Source organism: Vombatus ursinus, unplaced genomic scaffold, assembly GCF_900497805.2.
Source record: "Vombatus ursinus unplaced genomic scaffold, bare-nosed wombat genome assembly UNPS02005236.1, whole genome shotgun sequence".
Classification (NCBI taxonomy): domain Eukaryota; kingdom Metazoa; phylum Chordata; class Mammalia; order Diprotodontia; family Vombatidae; genus Vombatus; species Vombatus ursinus.
The window spans coordinates 7666820-7691453 of record NW_020945014.1 but is presented as its reverse complement, the minus strand read 5'-3'; the positions used below and the strand labels follow the sequence as shown (position 1 = coordinate 7691453).

Here is a 24634-nt window from a genome sequence, read left to right as displayed (position 1 = left end):
ACTGAAGATCACTAAGGACTACAAAGTGATGATTCTATATTTCCAAAGTCAAGGAAAAATCAGACCTTGACAATATCCTTTGAATTCTCTATTCTCTTTAGTGTGCCTATGCCGAGGTTGTGGAACCCTGGCAATCAGAAGTTGTGACACTCTTGATGTATGAACTTCCTAATGAGGAGAGATAGCCAATGAGGGAATGGGTTGCCTCAAAGGTCAGTGGTTTTCCCCACCACTGCAGGTACTTAGGCAAAATCCAGATGGCCACTTGTTGGATATGTTGTAGAAAAAATTCATGTTGAGTTAAAGGTTGGGCAACATGACCTCAAAGGTCTCTCTTCCAACTCTATGATTCTGATGTTTAATGACTGCTTATATAAATGATTCTAATATGTACCATATGTTGTGTCTCCCTACTTCCTGTTCTCAGAGCATCCCAGTGACAGACAGGATCATTTCAAACTGTTAGTGTTAAACCCAATTTCTTCCAAACACCTGGGGTGTTCTGAGATGCAACACTGCAAAGCCGTTGTGTGGGATAATTCAAACATTAGATATCAATCCAAGTGATCATTTTACCATCTGGAGAAGGAAGAGAAGGCATAGAAGGACCCCTAACACTGAACAGTCACACAAACTACAGATGTCCATGGATTGCAGCAGAGAAACTAGGTTCCCATATAACATCCTTCAACCTCTAGAAATCAGGATTGAGGAGGCTTTTAGCTTTAGACAATAACAAACTGTCCAACAACCAGGAAATGCAAAGGAGACTAAGGGACTGCCTTCCTAATATATCAAACTGAAGCACCACTTTGGACAATACAGGCAATAAACTACATCATTTACCACCTAATATCCTTTAGAATAGTGATTGCTAACACACAATTTTGAGTTCTGGGGGAAAGAAAAACCAATATATATGCATATTATCAGTTTCTCTAAATCTATTAGGCACACAAGAAAATGTTATGAGGGCGGATTTAAGACTGATATAAAAGGAAAATTCATGACAATTATAGTTTTCTTGAAGTAGTATGGGTTACTTTGGGAAATAGTGGGCTCCCCTTTACTAGAGGGTCTTCAAGCAAAGACTAGAGAACCACTTGCCATACATGTTAGAGGGCATTCTTGCTCAGGTCTGAGTAAAACTAGATGGTCTCTGAGATTCGATGATTCTATAATCTGTAAACATACATGCATATATACATATGAGTATATTTATATGTGTATATACACATATATGTACGTGAGAACGAATGCTACCCACCTCCTAAGAGAGAGGTGACAGATTTAAGGTAAAGAAAGAGACATACATGTTTAGAAATGGTGACTGTATGATTCATTTTGCTTCATTATATTAATTGTTAAGGCCTTTTTTTCTTTCAGTTTTTAATTAGGGAGATGAAAAGGAAGGAGTTGACAATAATGGCTCCCCAAAAAAGAGGGGGGCATTGAAGTACTTTTAAATGCATACAAAAAAACTGAAAAAAATGTTCAGTAGAAAGCATGAAAAGTGGGACATTCTTGCAAGTAATGTGTAGAATTTATTTGATATATTAAAAAAACAATGATATGAAATGGAGATACATAATTTAATATACAATATCATTTGTGTGTCCTGTGTATATATAAAAGTTCTTTTTGGTGCTAAAGTTCAGAATAAAATAACCAAATTTAAATGAAAAACAGATGAGACACAGTTCTACCCTCATGAAGCTTAAAGTTTAGCAAGCAAACAAATTATTATAACATATATGGTAAGAATATTAGAGAGGTGTCAGCAAAATGTTATCTGAAATCCGGGGAGAGGAGATCATTATTGTTGGTGGCTGGGTGTTTAAAAAAAAACTTCATAGAGCAGATATCAATTCGATTGGTCTTCAAGAATGAGTGAAAATTCAACATGTGAAAAGGGAGAATAAGGCTATTGAGAATTTAGGAAAAGACCTAAGAAAACACATGGAGGCAACATATTTGCTACACAAAAATGACCACACCCCAACACAGAAATTTTCACTGCTAGGGTTATACCCCAAGGAAATCATTGACAAAAAGAGAGATTCTATATACAACTATGTATTTATAGCAACACTTTTTGTAGGAACAAAGAAATGGAAAGAAAGTAGATGTGTTGTGTGTGTGTGTATTGGCATTTTGGGGGGGGGGGTTTGGGGAGAAGAAGCAGTGATAGAGTGAGGGAATGGGCACAGAAGCATCTTGGGTAGGAGAAGAAATAAGCCTAGAATTGAAAACTGGTTTCAATCACAATCTTAAAAAAGAAATAATATTTAACAACTTTGTATGTATTTTTATAAGAATTTGCTTTCTTCCCCATTAGAATGTAAGCTTCTTGTGAGCAAAAAGTTTCATTCTTTTTCCTTGCATTGCCTGCAACTAATATAGCTCCAGGCACATTGTGGGTGCTTAATAAACATTGTCCATTGATTGACTGATTTATAGACAGTTGAGTTAATACTTGAATTTGGCTCATACCTAGAAACTCTACCTCACTGCAAACACGTCAGATCTAAGGTACTTTAAACAAAGGAAGTTGGAATAATGAATATAGAATGTTGGGGCTGAAAGTGACCTTGGAACATAAAACCTTGGAAGGAGTCTTTAGAAGATAGAATCTTCTAGCTATTTAGAACATAAAATCTTAAAAGGAACCTTTCTGCTCTAAAGTTATAACAGAAGAAGATAATCATGTTCAACGCCTGCTCCACATTTTACAAATAAATACATTGAGGTCCAAATAGGGAAAGTGATTTGCCCAAATGAGCACAGCAAGCAAATCAAGTCTAATTCTACAATCCATGGTCTTTCTATAACCCTATAACTACTTTCTGCTACCTTATAAGAGAATTATCTTCCAAAGCACCTTCTCAATTTTAAGTTTTATAAATAAGCAGCAACAGTAAGAAAGCCATTTATGAAATCACAAGTTTTAAGTCAATTTATTTTTTGCAAAATCATACCAGAGAAGAGGAAATTTACTTTCCATTTATTTCAAACAGGCTATTTGTACTTGAAAAACAAATAAAACAACCAACAACCCTCAAAATACCTTTGAAATTATGAGAAGCTAAAAACATTTCCTAAATTTGGAATATTTAAAATTGCAACAGAAAGCCCTTATTGTTATCCTTGTTACTTAAAAGATACTTGTAATGGGAGAGTTATTCCTATACTACAGCAGTAATTATGTTGTTTTTTTAAATTAATTTTGATTTAGCAAAGATCTATTGAGTTCCTCCTTTGTGCCCACCAGAAGGCTAGGTACTCTACAGATATAAAAGACAAATATGACAAAATCTTTGTCTTCAAGAAAAATATAATATTTGGTGGGAAACAAGATTAATTTAACTCATAAAACTAAACCACACAAAAGAACATATATTAAATTGTGAAACTGAATTCATGAAGTTCCTAGTAAGGAAGACTTAGAAAATATGTTCTTTGGGAGTACAGAAAAGTGCCAAAATAACATCTGAATATTGTAGAGCAGATGAGAATCAAGTTATGGTATGATGCATGGAGGTTTGCTTAGAAAAAATAGTATGAAATATGGTACTTGAGATGAAGTGAGTCCTGATGTCCTGATTCTACCTCTGACACTTACTAGCTGTATAACTATGGGAAAAGCATAGTACCATGAAAAGAACACTGAATTTGGAATCAGATGGTTTTATTTTGATTCCTATCACTACTATTTACTAGTTCTATGACCTTAGGCAAGTTACTTAACCTTTTTGTCCTTCAGTTCACTTATAAAATGAAGGACTTAAAATAGATGGCCTCTAAAGTCCTATACAACTCTAATTTTTTTTTATTATATTATCCTGTTTCCTTAAATCGCTAATTTTTTTTGCTCCTATCTTCCCTCAAAGATCCAAATGGCTTCATCAGGAAAAGGTCATATCAGATAAATCCCATTTCCTTTTTGAGAGACTGTCCAGACTAGTCAGAGGATTGTCTAGACACAGCCAACCTGGATTTCAACATAGCTTTTGAAAAGGTTATTTTTAGTCTTCTTGTAGACAAGATGAATGGTCATTAGCTAGAAGATATTATAGTTAGGTTGAAATTGACTGGTTGAATGGTCAATTTCAATGATTAGGCATGAATAATGTCAGCATGGAGAGGGATCTCTAGGAATTCATCTCTGGCCCTTTGCTGTTTGACATTTTTTCAATGACTTGGATGAAGACAGTTGGAATACTTGTCAGATTTTCAGATTACATGAAGTTGGCAGGGAGAGTAAAAATTCATTAGATGATGGAGTCAGGAGGATTCAAAAAGATCTTGACAGAATGATGAGTTGAATCTAAGAAGATGAACTGTAGTAGGAATGATGTTACAGTCCTACACTTAAGGTTAAAAAATCACCTTCACAATTATGAAATGAAGGGAAAGGTGAATATACAATGGTTTATGTAAAAAAAGGCCCCAAGGTTTTAGTAGATTTCAAATTCAGTGTGAGTCAATAAAGGCAAAGAAGCCAAAATAGCTGATGCAATCTCTCTCTGAATGGAGACATAGTTTCCAGGACTAGGAAGAGAAAGTCCAATTGTCTTCTTCCTTTGGTCAGAATGAACGGATTTTATTGTGTTTCATTCTAGACATCATGTTTTAGAAAGGATATTGACAAGCAGAAACTTATTCATAATAGGAAGATGACCAGGGTAGTGAGAGTGTCAATGACCATGCTATCTGATGACTAGTTGAAGGGATGGAGAGTATTTAGCTTGCAAAGAGAAAAGTTAGTTAGGTCATCAGAACTAAGGTCAAATATCTTGGCCTGTTATATGGAAGAGGCAACAAATGTGTTCTTCATGGCCTCAGAAATGAGAACTAGAAGCAACGAGTAGAAGCTGAAGATAGAAAGATTTAGGCTTGATATAATTAGGAAAAACAAAAACAAAAAGCAAAAACAAAAACAAACAAAAAATAAAACTTCCTAACAAGTAGGGCTATCTAAAAGTGTAATAGGCTACCTCAGGAAGTAGTGAGTACCCCATCTTTGAAGGTATTTAAGCAGATGCTGGATGACCATGTGTTCTCAGTGCTGTAGAAGACATTCCTGTTTTGCATGCAGTGGATTATTTGTCTTGTATGGGACATTCCAACTAAGATTTTGTATTTATCAGTAGACATAGAGCTAGGAAGAATCAGACTTAGGATTCAAAACCAGATCTCCAAACTTCAAATCTATTATCATTTCCGATGTGTCAAACTTCTTCAAAGTATGGATCACTTTTATACTGTTGTTTAACCTAGTCTTTTTTCAACATGAGTTGAGGAGACTATCACCTTCTGTCCAGCTCCTTCCTTGAACTGATTTCTGATTGTGCAAAACTCAGAGACAAAGACAATTGTGCTAATTTCCCATAATGTTCTCTAAAAGAAAGGCTCATAGAAAAGTCCATGAACTATTTATAGCAAGGAATCACTTGCAGGAGTAGGCTATGAGTCCCAGACTCCAAAGGATCAGGAAGCAATATTCTGGGCTGCAAACAGATTAATAAGGGTGATGTATTCATTTATAGAGTCAGCATAGCATTATGGAAAGGACACTGAACTTAGATGCAGAAGACACCTATGTTCCAGTTTTACTTCTGCTAACTCTCCTGCCTCACCTTGGCTAAGTCACTTAGCTACTTTAGGCCCTATTAGAACAGTTGAACTAAATGAAAAGAAAGCAGTGTTTTTGATATTCATGCCTTTTTGCATTAATAATGTTTAATGCTGTTTTTTCTGTTATAATTTCAGATAATAGCTGTGTGGCAAATTTCTGTAAACTATATTTTTTCCACCCAATTAACTACTATGAAAATTAATGCTTGCAATGGTCTGATTCTAAATGTAGCAATAGAAGCTGAGATTATGGGAATTACAGAAATAGGCATTTTTTTAAAAGTACCAACTAATAACATGTTGGTATTCGACTTTCACACACAATTTCAGAATAGGTATCCCAGTATAAAGCTTTATAATTATTTATTCATGATATAGTAGAAGAATTCCTATTCAGGAATGGATTGGCCTTCATGACCTCATAATTGTCTTTCAACTTTCAGATGTTAGAAGCCCGAGGTTCTAGGTTTGGGCTCTGGTTATGGACTTCTCAACTTTGTGATCTTGGATAAGTTTTTTTTTTTTTTTTTTTTTACTGCCCACTGAGTCTGTTTCCTTAGCTGCAGAAGTTTGGGAACACAGACCACATCTCTTTCTCTCTCTCTCTCTTTCTCTCTTTCTCTCTCTCTCAGATTTTAGAAGGATCTACAAAAATAATCACATACTGGAATCACTTTGCCTAATGTAGTGTAAGATTCTAGGATTTTATGGTTCTATTACTTCATAATTAAGTTCATTAAAATGGAAAGAACACTAGGTTTGGACTTAGCATATCCGAGTTAAAATCCTGACTGTGTTATCCACTAGTTTTATAGCCGTGAAAATCAGTTAACTTGATGCCCAGTGGAAGAAAGCCAGGGTTCAGCTATCTTTGGGTCTTTGGGTAGGGAAAATAAAGACGGGTCAACTGGACTAGGGAATTTGTTATCCATATGAAGAGAGCTTTACCAAGGGAAAAAGATCAGGGGAAGGTTGGCAAGAAAATCTGCCCACCCTCCAGAAAGTAGGATAGTGGTGAGAAGCGACATAGAAAACTGTATTTCCAGACTATCCCCAATGAGACTCTTTCTCTTCTGTAGGGGGAGGTACTTGTGGCTTACTGGGGCAACTTCCCAGAATAAGGCAGTCTCAAAGGTCCAAGGCATTGCTCTTAGACATTCATACTATATTCTCCTATTTCCCTCCCCTCACCCCCAGTTAAAGGTGTTTACTCCTACCTCAAATATCCCTAGCAAGCTTGGCCTAATAGTCTCTTTGCCTTCATCAGTGACTAACTTTCACTTTCCCTCTTCTCTGTGCATTCTCTCCTACCCACCAGTATAATTTAAATTCCTTGAGGGAAGAGGCTGCATTAAAGGTATGTGCGTGTGTGTATATGTATATATTTATGTGTGTGTGCATGTGTGTGTGTGTATATACATATATATATATATATATATTGGAATAATGACAACTTAGACTCCTATCACCATGGATGTTCCCATTCAAAGATGAGGAAAAGGCCAGAGGAAGAGTAGAGGCAGAAAAATGGAACTGAAGTCAGCCACTCAGGAAGTCCTACTCACCCTCCTGGGTAGTGTATACTCTTTATTATCATACATTTTTACTGAGGGAAAATATCTATTTATCATCTATCTATCTATCTATCTATCTATCTATCTATCTATCATCTATCTATGCATACAACTGCAATTATCTGAATAATATAGATGGAATGGTCTACTTAAGCATCTCTTGTTTGGGGAGAGGCAACACATTCAATGAAAAATATTTTGGTTTGGGTTTAAAGGGTTTGAATCCCAGCTTCAATATATGTTACTTGTGTGAACTTAGACATATTACCTTTTTCCCTCCTGAGCCTCAGTTGTTTCCTTCTATGCAGACAAAAGATTAGACTAGAATCTAGATGGTCTTTAAGAACCTTTTTAGGATTAAATCTATAAGCCTGTGGTTGAAAGCCTTTAATGGAGAATGACATTCATACTATATTCTCCTATTTCCCTCCCCTCACCCCCAGCTAAAGGTGCTTACTCTTACCTCAAATATCCCTAACCAGCTTGGCCTAATAGTCTCTTTGCCTTCAACAGTGACTAACTTTCACTTTCCCTCTTCTCTGTGCATTCTCTCCTACCCACCAGTATAACTTAGGCTCCTTGAAGGAAGAGACTGTATTAAAGGGGTATGTGTGTCTGTGTGTGTGTTAGAGAAAGACAAAAGTATAAGGAGATTATGTATAACATATATACACAATTTATATATATATGTAAAACTTTTTACATACATATATATGCAAAACGATACCTAGTCCCTTCCCTCAAACAGCCCAAATTATACTGGGAGTAGGGGAAAATCTAGTATGTACATTTAAGTAAAGTGAAAGATAGCCACTGGTGAGGGCAAAGAAGATGTCAGGCCTAAGTATTTAGGAATATTTGATATGAGAGAAATTATTTTACCAAGGGGGTGGATTATTCATGCAAAGGGCCTCATCTCATCTCATTTTGTTAGTTCAAAATAATAAAGAAGTAATTAAAAAGTAATTCTTAATGATGGGAATGTTATATCCATTTCAGGCTAGTAATTATGGGTTCATAGATTTAATGCTGGAAAAGACCTCAGACACTGTCTATATTCTAAATACAATCCCTTCATCTGCATATGATGAAGATAAAAAGTAATATTCCCAAGTTCAAAAAATAATAAATATTAAAGCTGAAATGCAAACCCAGATTCGCTAACCCTCAAACCAAAATACTTCCTACTCTATATGCTCCCTTTACCAAAACAATAAATAGATGTTTAACTCTACCACCTCCTTCCATTATTTAGAAAATTGTAGTTCTGTAGATCTTCAAAGGTATCACTAACCATTGTCCAAGTACCTTCCTGGTAATAAGTCATAGGATCACAGATTCAGAGCTGAAGGGGTAAGAAGAGGGTAAGAGAAGAATTTTGAGGACCTTCTGCTGCTTGCAAATCATGCATCCTACAGATGATCTCTTTCTTTAACAGTTCACTTGGCTCAACCTGAACACTGATTAGTATTTATCGTAGGAATCGATTAGAATCAGCAGGGGAGATAATGTAGAGAGAGAAATGAGGTCATAATTACATATCTTCCCTGATCTCCCCTTATTCTATCCTTGGAGATGTATACTTGTATTCACAGTTTAAGCCATCAGTGAAAACTTTTATGCTTCTTGCTCTTAAATATCAATTCTCCCCTCCTGCAGAATATAAAACAGTAGCCTCAGATTTTCTGGAAAACAATAAGGCTCAGTTTCTTCCTCTCACAGCCAGCAAAAGTTGGATCACGCTAAATATTCTACAGTCCACCTCCATGGGGAGGTGAAGGGAGAAAAATCCAAACCATCTTCTGTATTGTGTGTAAGTATTAGACATGCCCTAAACAGCAGCCTTAATTAGTCTGAGTAAGTATCCACAATCATCTCCCAGCATTAGACAAGGGAGATGAAATCCGATACAATGGACGTGTTTAAAATGTGTTTTGAATTAAATAAACAGAATAAAGAGAACAATTTCACCAATACTTTAAAGGAAAGCAACAGAGAAAGAACTCAGAATTCTGTTCAACGCATTACAGCGGACTGATAGCAGAATACATTCATGTCATTCCTCTTGACAGGCTGGCAGTAGATTACAGGTACAGAATGAGATATATGCTATCAGGCGTCACCAATGGGTCGGAATGTTTTTGCTTACCTGTACTTTTCTATTACAAGGGGCATTTCTATTGGGGTCTAGGGATCATCACTAACAAGTGATATCAATGTTAAAAAAAAGAAACTATTTTTTTAAATGTACTTCAGAGAACAAGTACACAGTGGGAAAAAAAATGAGACTTGATGTCAGAGGACCTGGATGCTCCTGTGCACTTTTCATTTAACTTCTGGTGTAGTGGGGACTAGGTCACTTCCTCATCTAACATGAGGAGGATGGTCTCTAAAGTTCCCTCCAAGGAAACTATGCTCCTATGCCCTCCAGGTCATCAATTTCCTTTCAAAACTATGGTACACAGAGCTGAATACAATAGTCCAGATGTAGGCCTACTAGGATAGGGAGATTTTCATGCCCTTCCTATACCTCTCATTATACTTTCAGATTGCATTAGCTTTCACAGCTGCCATATCACACTGCCGATTGATATCGAGTTTGCAGTCCACCAAAGTCCCCATGTCTTTTGCAGCCAAACTGATTAGCATATGTTACCTGTCTCCACTAGATGGGAAAATTTTTTAGCAAATAGAATAGAAATAGCAAGTAAAACTGTCAACAGCGGAATGATTGTCAATGTAATAGTTGTCACTGGTGGTTGTCTGGCTAAGGCTGGATAGCCACCAGCTGAGGGTACTGCAGAAGACATTCCTATTTCAAATAAGAGTTGGGCTAGGTAAGAGAGTCTTAATCTGGGATTCATGAACTTGGAGTACAGTTTTCAGATGTACTTATAACCAAAAACCTCATCACCCTGTGGCCATGACCTGGTGATGAGCCGCTCTGAATATAGGTAGACCAGCACTCCCAATAACAGACATGCTTAGTGGTTTGTGACTGATAATTTTTTAAATGCCCTACTGGTAATTACAATGATTGTGATAATGGTAATCTATTCAGTCAATGCTCTGAAGAAACCAATAGAACTCCCTCATCTAGAACTCTAAAATCCAATCGTGAACATGTGGGCAAATATTGTTTATGATATTTTTTTCCTTTATCAGTAAATTATCAACTCAAGCTATTTGTTTTACATATTTTCATTTGTATTGCCTGTTTGCACACCCTTAACAAATCACAATGTCCACTTCAACTGATATCATAGTGACTAAAGTCATTTTTCTATAGGACAATACCAATTTTCCTGCTCCACTAATGAGTCAAAGTAAAATGTAATTCATTCTTACCCAAATCAAAGATTTTCATTTTAGGAGCTGAAGAAAAATTTTAAGAGGTTTGGGGTTTGGGTGGGAAAAAAATATTCAAAATTCTTGGTACAAATGTTTCAGCATTTGTCTTCCGTCTCCTACACTGTCTTCACGGATCATCATCTTCTGTTTTAAAAGAAGCTTCATTTTGCTTTGATTAGCTCAAAAAAGAAAAGGAAAAAAACCTAAGCCTGAGGGAGGTTAAGTGACTTGCTCATGTCATGCTGGTGAACTGATGACAGAGCCAGGGCTGGTACTTGACCTCTCAGCCCTGTACTCTCTCTGGGAAGTATGTCACTCTCCACATTTTGCAAAGCATGATATTCCCAAGACTGACTCCTATTTATGAAGGGAAAGAAGTCTTAAACACCCTTAAGACAAAAAAAAAATACTTGTTAACTTGATTTGGAATTCAAAAGGCCTTATACACAACTAGGATAGCTCATATGGGCTTCTGCCTGTTCTGGCACCATTAACATCAACAATTCAATGAGCATTCATCAAGATTTTTTTTTTGCAAGGGCACTGTTATAGTTACTGCTGCATATACAAATAAGTATATCACAGGCTACTTCTACTGAATGGATATAGAAATTATTTAAATAAACAGAGAAGAAAGGCAAGTGGTATAACTGAAAAAGTCCTGGGTTCAGAGTCCAGTGACTTGGGTTCTAGTTTCAGTAACTCATGTGTGCCTCTGGACAAATCACTCCTTTACTCTGAGTTTCCACATCCTCATCCATAAAATGATCATCTCTAAGGTATCCTCTAGCTAGAGAATGCTATAAATCTATAAGTCTGTATACATAAAAAAAGATAAATAGCATAGAAAGCCACGTATGTTAAGTGCCAAGTGAAGGGTAAGGTCGCGCAGCTTATAAATAACAGAGTAAATCCCTAGTGTGTGAAGACTGGGAACAACAATGTGATGGGGCCGAATGCTGTAACGTCAACACATTATATCATGACACTTCATATTTTCCTTTGGCAACATTTTAAATTCCTTAATGAAAAGAAGAAAGGGGAAAAATATAAAGACTCTTGATACCAAGAGAGAACGTATGCTTTTATTCAAGGATTTCCAATTCTGCATTAATATCAACACAATTCTCCCATGGGAAGCTTCCTAAAATAGACTCATGGTGCAGATCATGTTGGGGTGGAGGAAGGCAGGCATAATTAAAAGTAGATATTCAACTTACCCGCTGTCCTGGAGAACCAGGAAGTCCCTCTTTGCCTTCAGGACCCATTGGACCCTTTAGGAAACAAAATAGGAAATAATAATAGAAAAATAAATAGGGGTATATAAAAAGCATACATATAAATTATATATATATATATATATATAATTATCCATGCATAGTGTGTGTATATATATCCCCATATATATGTGTGTGTATATATATTTATCCCCATATATATGTGTGTGTATATATATATCCCCATATATGTGTGTGTATATATATATATATACATATATACATATGTATGTATGTATGTATTATATGTGTGTGTATGTGTGTGTGTTTGAAATCACATTTGATTTTGTTGTTGTTGCTGTTGTTCATCATTTCAGTCCTGGATAGACAAGTAAATGCCATCCTGTTGTAAACGAGAAAACTGAATAACAAGGCATTAACAAAATGCAATTTAATAGAGATAAATGTTAAGTTCTACTCTTAGGTTCAAATAATCAACTCCAGGATCAGGGAGCCCCAGACGGAAAACTGTTCATATCAAAAAGATCATGAGGTTTTAATGGAATGAAAGCTCAATATGGAGTTGCATGAAGAGTGGCATAATATCCATCCCAAGAAGGAAGAGTAGAGTCACCCTAAATACCCTAAACACCCTGCAGATCCTATCTGGAATATTGTGTTCTGTAAGGAATTCATTTTAGGAAGGACCCTGAAAAACAAGTGGAGAGAAGACTAGGAATAGAGCACAGTTGGATAAAGAAATTGGCGCTCTTTAGCCTAAAGAAGCAAAGATGGAGAGGGAACACTACAGCTCCTTTCAAGTATTGGAAGGACTAACATGAAAAAGGGAATTATCTGCTTGGGGCTAGGGGCCAGAACTAGGAACAATAGGTAAAAATTACAGAGAGATAAAATACCTGCTTAATATAATGGCGACAGAATCTTTCTAACAAATAGAGTTGTTTAATTCAACAAACATTTATTATTTGCCTACTTAATAAGGCATAGAGGATATAAAGACAAAGCAAAAACTTGCCCTGTCTCCAAGAGTTTATGTTAAACATGTGGGTGAGGCAAGAGGCAAGCAGAGATATATGAGGTAATAGAGAATAATTGGAGGAAGGAGAGAGAACAGACAACTGCAGAGATCAGGAAAGGCTTCAGGTAGGAAGTGCTACCTGAACTTGAAGGAAGTAAGGCATTCAGAGAGGTAGAGTTGAGAAGGGAGTATATTCCAGAACAGAGATGGGAGATAGAATATTACATTTACAGAATATCCAGAAGGACAGATTGGCTGAAACATGGGATGTGTAAAGGGGAATAATGAGACAGCATGAAAAATTTAAGTGGGAGCCAGACTGTAAAGGGTTTCAAATAGCAGGCTATTGGAATCATTGAGATTTTTGAGCATGGGAATGGGTCATCTCCTGAGCTGTTGAATTTGTTTTTCCTCGAAGTCTTCAAGAAGATTTTGGATAACCACTTATGAGGGACAATATAAAAGGGAATTCCTTCATGGGTGTATGTTCAACTAGATAATTACAACTTACATTTTTATAACGCTCTAAAGTTTTCAAGGCACATTACATTAATTATTTCATTTCAGTCTCCCAACTACCCTATGAGATAGATACTATATGTATTATTATCATGTTATAAATCAGGAAACTGAGGCTCAGAAAGGTTAAATTACATTCCCTGAGTCACACAGGGGCAAAATCACATAATCATACCAGTGTGGACAGTAGAATTGAAAGATGAACATTTCCAAAGAGGGGGTATGGAGGATTCTGCTCATTGTGTTCAGATGGTTCAATGTGTCCCCTCCCGGAAAAAAAAAAAAAAACATTTCAAATAATAACAGTTCTCAAACGGTTGAATTTGAAACTTTTTTCCCATTATGCACATTTAGAAACTAAGTGTCAGGGGGCAGCTAGATGGTGCAGTGGATAGAGCACTAGCCCTGAAGTCAGGAGGACCTGAGTTCAAATCTGGACTCAGACCAAACACTTGACCCTTACTAGCTGTGTGACCTTGGGCAAGTCACTTAACCCCAATTGCCTAAGGGGGGAGAAAAAGAATGGAAAAAAAAAGTGAATGCCTAAAAATAAATAAATAAATTGATTAAAAAAAAAAAGAAACTAAGTGTCAGAATTGAATCCAAGTCTCTCATGATCCAAAGTCTTGTGTTCTTTCTACAATGTGACATTTACCTCTGAGGTCCCTTTTAACCAAGAGACTCAGTTCTCACTTAAGGTAGAACTCCTTTCAATCAATATATGTTGTATTTAAAACTGACCTTCATAACCATGTGTCCATTTAGCCATGGTGTTTGGGAAAAGAGAGAAGAAAACAGGTGGTAATTATCACAATAGTGGCATGGTGGTAAAGTCTGGTGTCATAGGGGGTATTTGCTTTTCGTCTTCTTTGTGAGTATTGTCTTAAGGGATAGGCAGAGTGGAGGGGGGACTCATAATATGCCAAGTTACCTAGTTTTCAAACATTAATTTTGCTCTGAGATGATTATTATACTCCAAAGGCAGCATCCAAAGTTATGAAATAAGATCAAAGGATTAAAAGGCATATTGGATGTTGATGACTGCATCTATTATATCCATCTAGATTGATATTTAGTTAAATGCCAACATTCAACCCTTCAGCCATAAATGAAGAAACTGAGAAATTGAAGTGACCATTCTATGGTCACACAGGTAGCAAATGGCAGATCTGGTTTTAAACCCAGATTCTCTGACTCTAAATCTAGTCTAGAATGAGAAAGAAAGTGTAAATACTTCAACAACTGCAGCTGTCCCAGACCATGTTTCACATTCTGTCTCAGACATCTGGCCATGTGTGAATGCTCCCATTCCACACTCTATTACCTATTTCCATTTCTGAGGCTAGAAATTCCATTGATACTATCATTGCTTCTAAAAAGGGCATGATATTTGACTGACCTGTTGTTGTCTGTCCTTCATTTTCAAAGACAGAACAACATTCCCACAACTCCCCACACCAAAATTCCCTTCCTTGGTCACCAGTTCTTTACAATCCTTCATATGTTTTGCCTACCCTTGGTGGAATTCAATCTCCTTTTGTATTTGAATCTCCAGCACCCAGAACAGAGTATCTGCTTAATGCTTCTTTACTTATTCATCAGTCTATTCATCTCTTCTGTGATCATTCCTGTCCTCCCCATTGTACTTGCCTCTTACTGTCTCCTACAGGACATTGGTAAGAGTGCTTAGAAGCCAGACAGATGGCAAGGTTTAGGAACCTGATAAAAGACATGAAATGATATGCAACACTGCCCTGCCCCCCTCCCCCCCACCTATTTCCAAAGGTGGAAATATACTTATCTTTCTGCCTTTGTTATAACCACTAAATGAATAGGCATTCTGGACAAATAAATGGACATTTTCCATTTCAGTCATCTTTAAGTCATAGTGCCGATATTTTGGCCTTCTCTACTGCACATCAGAAATAAGATTTTGAGCTTTGGGGACTTAATCTCTGTTCAGTGTGCTTTCACCTTATCCAGTCTAGCCCTGTCCCCTCTATACACTTCCCAACCATCTCCAACCCAAGTCATCTGTTCTGGCCTTTTCTTCTTCCCATAGGAACAAGGATTCCAAACCCTGGTGCCTTGAGTTCTAATTGGTCAGCTTTTCCCTTAACTATCTCAGTCTCTGGCCCACTGTTCACTTCCTAAGCCATGTTGCTATGTTCATATGTTCCCATCTCAACCTAGTCTACTTTTCTCCTCTATCCCTTTTATGTATAGTCTTCTGCTATTTGAATGTAAGCTCCTTGAGGGTAGTGGTTATTTTGATTGCTTGTTTTTGTATCCACAGTGATGATCATAGTACCTGGAACATAGTAAATGCTTAATATTGTTTATTTTTTTAATTAAATTATTCTTAGAGTAAGCTTTTATAATGCTAGTGAACCAGTTGGTTAGATTATCTTATCTAACAATAAAACTTCATCTAATGTCACAAGAAAGGATGGAAATTCCCAAATTAACAAATGAAACTCCCATTTTAAATATTGGAAACCATGCTTGATTTTTAGTCAAAGGAATAGGGTTCAAATTAAGGGTCTGCCACTTACTATCTATGTGACTCTGGGCAAGTTGATTAACCTGGTTGAGCTTCAGTTTCCTTATCTGTAAAATGGCTGTGTTAGACTACATGATCTTTGAAGTTCTTTTCAGCTCTAAACCTACAATCATATTGTCAAGTCAAATGATACCTTTGCTCCATTCACTCATCCATTCAAAAAAGTCATTCATAAGCATTTAGTATGGTTCTTACATTGCCAGGCTCTTTGGGAAATGAAAACATAAATATATAATAGCAAATGCCAACAAAAAGTTCACACATCTTTTCACAGAATTTTGACATTGTCAAAATTAAATATGATACAAGGTAGAAAGTCTACTAGCAATATAAACAAAAGGAAATTTGATGAAGCAAAGATCATCATTAATTGAAGGCACCAGATTAGGTTTCCTCAGGGAGATGGCATTTGAGATAAGCTTTGAAGGATAGGTAAGCATGGAGCAAGTTGAGGTGGGGGAATATTCTAGGTAGATAGACCAGTATGGGCAAAGAAGTGCAAATGCAAAGGATATATTTAGGGAACAAAAGGTCAGCAACTCTGCCTGCCCTTCCCTCTTTGCCCAGACTACACCTTATAAATAGATTCAGAAACAGATTCAGAAAAGGACCTGGAAGGCAATGTAGTATAGTGGAAAGAAGTCAGAGAACCTGAGTTCAAGTCTTGCCTCGGCCACCTACTATGTGTATAACCCTGTACAACTCTATATCCCTAGGCTTCAGTTTCCTCATCTGTCAAATGAGCAGACTGGGCAAGCTGGTCTCTAAAGTTCCTTCCACCTCTAGATTACAGATACTATGACACATGAAGAAATTGCCTAAGGTCAAACAAGTAGTTAGGAGCAGAAGTGGATTTTCTGATTTAAAATATAGTGCTGTCTCTGCTACTTCTCTCAGGACCTCAGTTTCCTCATAATCAAAAACAAATGAGGGGGTTGGATCATACTATTTTTTTTAAGGTCAGCAAAGTGATGCAGTAGATAGACCATTGGACCTGGAGTCAGGAATACCTGATTTCAAATATGGTCACATACTTTTAATAGCTGAATAACCCTTGGCAAGTCATTTAACCTCCATTTGCCTCAGTTTCCTCATCTGTAAAATTGGGATAATAATAGCATCTACCTCACAGGATTGTTGTGAGGATAAAATGACATAATATTTTTAAAGCTCTTTATAAGCTTTAAAGTACTACATAAATGGTGGTTATTACTATTAGCTATTATTAAAGTCATTGATTCTCTGAGTCATACATTGACACTTTTACTCATCGCATACGTAGAGACTTCCTTAGATGAATGGTCGTTAACCCTTTTAAAAACTGTGACCAGAAATCACTAGTTTGTTCTTTTTATCTCCTTGCTTAGGACCTTAGCCAGTTGGTCTTTACTGGGGATTCCTTTTTTCTTATAAAATTACCTGAGAACAAGGGAAAGAAGGTCAACCAGAGGCCTAATTAGATCAAAAGTACCCAGGACACTGGTTAGCAATTTAATTCTTTCACCATTTCTTATCCCAGGCTCTGCAACTCTGAAGTGATTTACTGACCTGCACTTAGCCTCTCTCAAGAAAAAGTCTAAAAATATGTCTGTAGAGTCATCTGATCACTCAGTAAGATAAAGGCAACCCCAAAGTGCTTCACAAGGTGTCTGTGGACAAGTGAGGAAATGATTTTGTCCTTGAATGATTCGAATGCCTGGGAGGTATTTTACCAACGCTATCACACTAATCCTGGGTTAGAATAATAAGAAGATAGCCGAATCAAAAATATTTACCTAAATTCCTATTTCACTATTAAGTGACTATTGGGGAGAACTCTGCCTTCATTTTTCTCTGTCTCTCTTCCTATAGCAATCTTGATGTGAAGAAAAGAACCCTGAAGAAGTCAAGATGTTGGCTCATTCTGGGCCTGGGTCTGGCCATGACTAGGTAGGGACCCTGGACAATTCTCTTATCCCCTCTGCTTTCAGCATCTTCATCTATAAAATGGGAAAAATACCTCATTGGCTACCTCAAATGCTTTTCATAAGGATCAAAGCCACAGAGGAAGTAGTGAAATGATATTCAGATGAACAAGAATGACCTCTAAGACCCTTTCCAACTCTGATGTCCTCTAATTCTATAAAGAGATTCTATAAAGGCAAGTAGATAAAGAGCTTCTTGACATTCCTGGGGACCAATATATTCCAGACAGAGACCAAGGGACTTACAGATAAAAAACAAGTGACTTATATAAGATCATATAACTAGTAAGGAGAGATGAAGGGATTCAATCCCAAATCTTCTAATTTTAAGTCCAGTGTTCTTTCTTCTACAAAACACTGTCTTTAATAAATGGAAGGGCATGATAGATCAGAAAATACACTCCCTGAGGGCAGAGAATGCTGTACCATTGTGTTCACATCCCAGGTGTTTAGCACAATAGCTGGCACATGGTAAGAGCTTAATAAATGTCTTCTTAAAATGTGTTTATTGATGATTTGTATTGAACTCACTCATTCTTTGAATATAAATTGGTTAAAAATAAAATAATTTACATATACAAGCTAAAATTTGTTTGGATCAGGATGAGAGGAAATTGAATCACTTACTGGAGCTCCTGGAGGACCAGGTAAGCCCTGATGACCACGTGGTCCTGGAGCCCCCTGTTAAAAACAATAAGAAAATAAATGAAATACAAATAATTAAATTAAATAAAAACAAAAAGTAGATTCTGGCATTCCCCAATTACCAACCCCATCTTAGTTCATAATCCAGAGATGTTAGGTCCCATAAACAGAAAAGGTCATTGGTACAGAGGTTTGAATAAGAAAGAGGTGGGATTACAAATAGGTGTGGCTATCCTATCTGCCAACCTGGTTGCTGGCTCCCTGAAACCAAGAGTCAAATCTAAACTCTGTATCTCCTCTAGCACCAATCACTGTGCTCTGAACAACTAAGGGCCTTAATAAATATTTAGTGCACTGCATTATAAACAATCAGGGTTAACAATATAGGGACAGGAAAAGAGCTTTCAAGATTTAAGTCTCCCAAAGGGGCAAGGTCAGTATTGAAAGGAAGCTAGGAAGAAACTCAATAGGGCCCAACAGAGCTTATAGCATCCAGGCAAGATCTGTTTCCTCAAATCTATTTTTTGAAGACACTTGTCCATACCAGGCCCCTGTCAGCAAATATGCCTTTCAACCAATGACAAGGTCAAGGTCACTTAGCACACTGTCAGTTTTCTTTACTGATACTATTTTCTGTGGCTAGACTTTCCACCATTATGAAAACAACCCATTTCCCCTAAGGGCACTTTAAACCATTTCCAGTTTAATCCTGAGTCTGCATATCTTCGCAAACCAATATCTCCGTTCAGGGTGTTGAGTCAACCACACTGTCAGGTCCTTTCCATTTTCGGAAATAATGTACAAGGGGGAGATAACAATTTCCCTTACTTGTGCTCCTTTCAGGCCCTCTTTCTGCACCTGAAAGATAAAACCAGGAATCAACTGAGGCAAAAGGGCTTACTATTCTATTGGGAATGTTAAACATGCCCAGGATCCACCAGGATCAAAGTCTACTTGGTTTTTCTTTGTTAAGTCCACACAATCATTCCTCTGCTTCTCCACATTCTCCCTCTCCTAATACTTACTCTTTGCTCTTATTGTAACCTGAATTAATGAGGTTTCCCTGAATTTTTTTCACGCTCCTGTGGCTTATTTTTATGACCATACATATTCCAGGCCAAAAGGTGCTCAAATCAAAATGAACAACTGCCTCAGTCCCTTTAGTGCTCTCATGATTTCTCATCCCCGTTCTGGTTTCCCTTCCTAACTTAGACAATCTTCCTTCGGTACACAATCACTTCAATGATAGATACCTCTCCTTAACCCTGAATCTATGGCTCCTTAACCTTCTAATGTTCTTGCTCCCTAAGTACCTAACTAGATGTTATCCACCATTGTCTACCATCCCCACCCCCAAAGTTGCCAAGAACTGTTGAAAAGAGTTCAGAAATCACGTTGATTGGGTCTACTCCAACTCCATCTTATCTGACCTCAAGCAGACCTTTACTATTACAAGGTAAACCTTTGGGTCATATTTTATTGATTATCACATTTTCCATATCATCTATTTAAATGTTTAGTTCCTAACTCCATCCACCTTTCTTAACTTTATTAGCAAATGATATTCCTTCCTATTTTACTAAGTCTTGCCTTGAGTTTCTTCAGTTCCACTACATGCTTCAAAATGCCCCTAAATCTTTTGCATTACTTCCTCATTCTCTCTGCCTTCCTCCTGGTTAAAGTTAACCCATTGTGCCTTTGTTCTTGATGACTTTCTTTTCACTTCTTCCAGGACAGTCCTTTATTGATAGACAGTGCCTGGCACATAGCAGGCATTTAATAAATATTTATTGACTGATTGATATTGATTCTGATATTGATTCTTCTATTCTTTTTTTTCCTTCTTCTCTCTTCTCCTCTTTCCTTCCCCTCCTAGACGTGTAGAAATGGAGCGAAACAAATGGGTGGTAGTAAAAAGGAAGCAGATTGGGGCTCAGTACAAGGAAGAACTATCTAACAAATCTGTTAAGCAATATAATGGGCAGCCTCTGCCATACCAATTAAGCCTCTCATCACTGGAAATATTCAAGCCAAGGTTGGATGACCAACCTATCAGGAATTCCTGGATGGGTTGTTTTTGATCTAGATAAACCCAAAGGCCTTTTTAAGACTCTATGAGTCTAAAATTCTGTGGGTCTATGGCTTATCCCAAGAAGCAGTAGGTGCAGTTGTCAGAAGATTGGCCCTGGAGTCAGAAATAACTGGGTTCAAATCCTAACTCTGATGCCAACTGGCTACGTGACCTTGGATAAGTGACTTAACCACCCCAGCAATCTATTGAGAATAGAAACTACAGACAAGTTGCTGATCTCTGGTAGAAGTTCTTCTTCAAGCAGTTCTTACGTTGATGAAATCCCCTATCTAGGTTGTCCCTCCACCTTGCCACCCACCCCAAAGATGAAAATACCTACCACAGAGCCTGGTGTACCAGGTGGCCCAGGTGGTCCAACTTCACCCTGTGTAATGGAATAAGTCAGTTGAGAATAATTTTTGATGTCTCTGTTAAATTGTATCCTCTTTTTTGCTGAACTGTATGTGCATGCTTTGCCTCTTCAACAAAACTTTATACCTGACAGCCCAGAACATAGCTCTCTTTTTCTATCTTTCAAAACCCTTGAGCACTGATTACAAATGCTTGCCACTGTGCCACATATACTCTTTGTTCGAGCTCACGAACTAGTTAAAAGGCAAACTAGGAATCAAGCCAAGTCTACTGACTATAAATCTATTCTACCTGTTAGTGATATTATAGAGGGGATTACTACAGGGGGACAGGTTTTGGAATAGATCCCTAATGTCTCCTTCCAATGTGAAGAGCTGATGATTCTAAGATTTCCCCAATTCTATGCTTATCCAGAGGAGGGTAGATCAAATTTTTCAGCTCTCACTAGGACTCTTTGGGCATGCCAGGCCTTTCAAACATTGTAAAGTGTAGACCAATCTGTCCTGGTCAGTCAAAAAGAACTCAAAGCACAGAGTACCTTATAGCAAGCAGGTCAACTTAATGACTCACTTATTCAAAACTAATTTCTTAGGATATGCAGTCAATCAAATTTAATTAACTAATCTAAAACTATGGGTCAATCATAGATTGAGAGACAGGAGGGACCTCAGGGACCTATTCCAAGGAAGGTTAAAGCATTTGTCCAAGGTCATGGAGGTTGTAAATGTCAAAATTAAGACTTTGTATTTAAGGCTGGAAGGAACTCTGGTGGTCATTTAGTCTAAGTCACTCATTTTACAGATGGGGAAATTGAGCCCTTGAGAGGTTAAGTGACATGTCATTAGAATATAAGCTCTTTGGGAGCACCGATAATTTTTGCTTTTTCTTTGTCACTCCATTGATTATCCTAGCACCTGGCACCTAATAAATATTTAATAAATGTTTGTTGATTAATCAGCAAAGGTCAGCCAAGATAAGCTATGTGGCAGAACAAGGCTCTGATTTCAGGTTTCCCGATTCTAAATTTAGCATCTTTCTATTGCACCACGCTGCCTTTCATGATATTGGGTATCTTAGTGTTATTCATCATGTGGGCTGGTAAATGACCTGAATTCTGGGCTCCACTCTGCCACTAACTGTGATCTTTATTAAGTCATTTTCCTTTTTTGAACCTCAGCTTACTTTTCTTATGTCTTCTGACTCTGAAATTCTGTGATTTACCAAAGATTGTAGGTTGCATTAGATAGGATAAAGTCTCTTCCCAAACTCATAATTTTTGATTCCATGATCTTCTCTCAAAGAGTTAATGACAATGAACCTTAATACCTGAAAGGTTCTAGTATGTTTATTTCCCCACCAAAATTTCCAGAATGACATTAGAAGGCATTTTTTCAGCACCTGTTTTATGATAAGCAATAATGCCTCATCTGTTTCCCCAAGGGAGAAGAACTGAAATGTTCAAAATGGCAGAGCGCTTGGAAGTCAATTTGTAAAACAACAGTAATGTAGAGTATAACAGGAACCAGGGTAATTGCCTCTTTGGGTCTCAACCTTCAAGTATCATTCCCTCTCTACTTAGTGACTCGAAGTGAAATAGCTTCTTTTAGGGTTTTGCATTCCCTGTCAAGTAACTGCTTAGAGTGTATTAAAAAGCTGACATCAGCCTGGAGAGGTATCATGAGTCTCTAGTTTTAATAGCTATTTTAAAAATAACAATGTAAGACACATCCCTAAAAATACCTTGTAAAAGCAGCAGATAATTAAACAGAGGTAGAGGGAGACAGGGGGAGGTTGAAGGGAATGGAAACATTTCCAGATCCTATACTTACATCAATGGGGCTTTTTTAAGTGTGTGCTGATAGCACCTCTACTAAAGTCCTCATATGCCAACTTGTGGCATGGAAGTGACCCTGGCTTTGGAAAGACTATGTTGTTGGACTGGCAGGACTCAAGTACAGGACTCCAATGACCTATGGTGCTGTTGTCCGGAGACCAGTCTACCTGAACAGAAAGTGTCCCAGGAAGTTTGACTACCACGTTGTGTGCTTTTGGTTTTGTCGTGCTTTTTCAGCCAAAGCAACTCACAGTGGCTGCCTGGAGGAGTATGGGGAGAAGAATGGATAATAATAATTAATCAATAAACATTTATTATGTGCCTACTATGTGCCAGGCACTGTGTTAAGCACTGAAGATTAAAAAAAAGGAAAAAAACCAGCCCTTGCCTTCAGAGAGCTTACAATCTAATGGGTTAATAATAATTATTATTGTTGTTGAGCCATTTCAGTCATGTCCAACTCTTCATGACCCCAGTGCTCTGGGGGTACTCTATCCACTGTACCACCTAGCTTGTCCAAATAATGACAATAGTAATAACAACAATAACATTTATATAGTCTTTTAAAATTTGTGAAGAGCTTCACATTTTTGAGATTTCCATTAGTAGAAAGTATACCAATACCTGATAAAACCACAGATCTGAGAAGGAACAATGCATACTAAGGACTACATGGTCTGACATTGACTTTTATGTGAACTCAGTTTTAAGAATGGCATTTTTATTTCCTTCTTCACAGAGTTGTAATAAGAAGATCCCACTATAATCACTGTTCTACAATAGAAATGTGGGATAAAGATTTTTTTCTCAGTTCCTTGTAAATAGTAGGCATTTAATAATAAACATGTGGTACAGTAGAATGAGCAATTTGTTTGGAGTCAGAGGGTATGGGTTCAATCCTCTGCTCAGCCTTTCCTGCTCATGTGATCGCAGGTGAGTCATTTAGCTTCCTGGACCCCAATTTCCCCAGACTAGATGGTCTCTAAAGCATCTTTTCACTCTTAATCCTATGAATGCTATTGAATTGAAATTGGTCTCACTGCTTTTAACGTAGCTGTATTCTTTTTTCCAGGTTTAAAAAGTATACCCAAACCCAGGGGGTTTGATTTTTCAAAGCCCCATGTTTTTTAAAAGAATATGTCTAGTCAAATGTCTATGAGTCAGCATCATGTGGCAGGAAGAACGCTGGGCTAAGAGTCAGCAGACTTAGGTTTGGGTTCCAGTTTTTAAATTTACTGGTTGAATAATTCTGGCAATGTTATGTGTCTTCTCCAAGGTCTTCCTCATCTGTAAAATGGGATTATATTTCTGCTATATTTCTATTTCAGGGTTTGATGTATTTTTAAATTTAATATAAATAATTAATTATACCAGTTTCACAAAAAAAAAGTTTCCATGAGTTGGCTCTACTCACCTTTTCTCCTTGGAGACCAGCCACACCTGGAGTGCCAGGACTGCCCTGTAGGAAGGAGAGCATTTAACTATCATGGGGAAGATGAAGAAGTAATTTTATTGTTGCATGAAGGGACTTCAGACCTAATGACCAGCAGCCATTGCATGAAGCCAAATGGCTCCAATAGCAGAGTGAATTTGTGATCTGACTGCAAAGGACAGAAATAACCCAGTATGACATGCAGAGTTGGGAGGATTGCTGGCATCAGTCAGAGGTTATACTGCCCTTTGTACAGAGACAATAAAGTTTCTGGCCAATGTGGTACATCTGTATATCTATAAGGCTGTCCAGTGATCACTATGAGAATATCTATCGTCTAATCTCAACTTTGATTTTTAAGATTTTCAATCTAAGTTGATATTTTTCTTCTTATTTATCCCTCTCCCAGGACACAC

At 37.3% G+C, this 24634-nt stretch overlaps 1 protein-coding gene across 1 annotated transcript in view; it reads right to left on the bottom strand.

Moving 5' to 3' along the window:
- The window catches only part of COL22A1 (collagen type XXII alpha 1 chain), a 523255-nt gene that overhangs the window by 227151 nt on the left and 271470 nt on the right, over positions 1-24634 (bottom strand). The window contains exons 17-21 of the mRNA XM_027845270.1: positions 24201-24245; positions 20921-20965; positions 19338-19367; positions 18492-18545; positions 11783-11836 (exon numbers count right to left, since the gene is read on the bottom strand). Of these exons, the coding sequence (XP_027701071.1) occupies positions 11783-11836; positions 18492-18545; positions 19338-19367; positions 20921-20965; positions 24201-24245 (228 nt within the window). The remainder of the gene's footprint in view (positions 1-11782; positions 11837-18491; positions 18546-19337; positions 19368-20920; positions 20966-24200; positions 24246-24634) is intronic.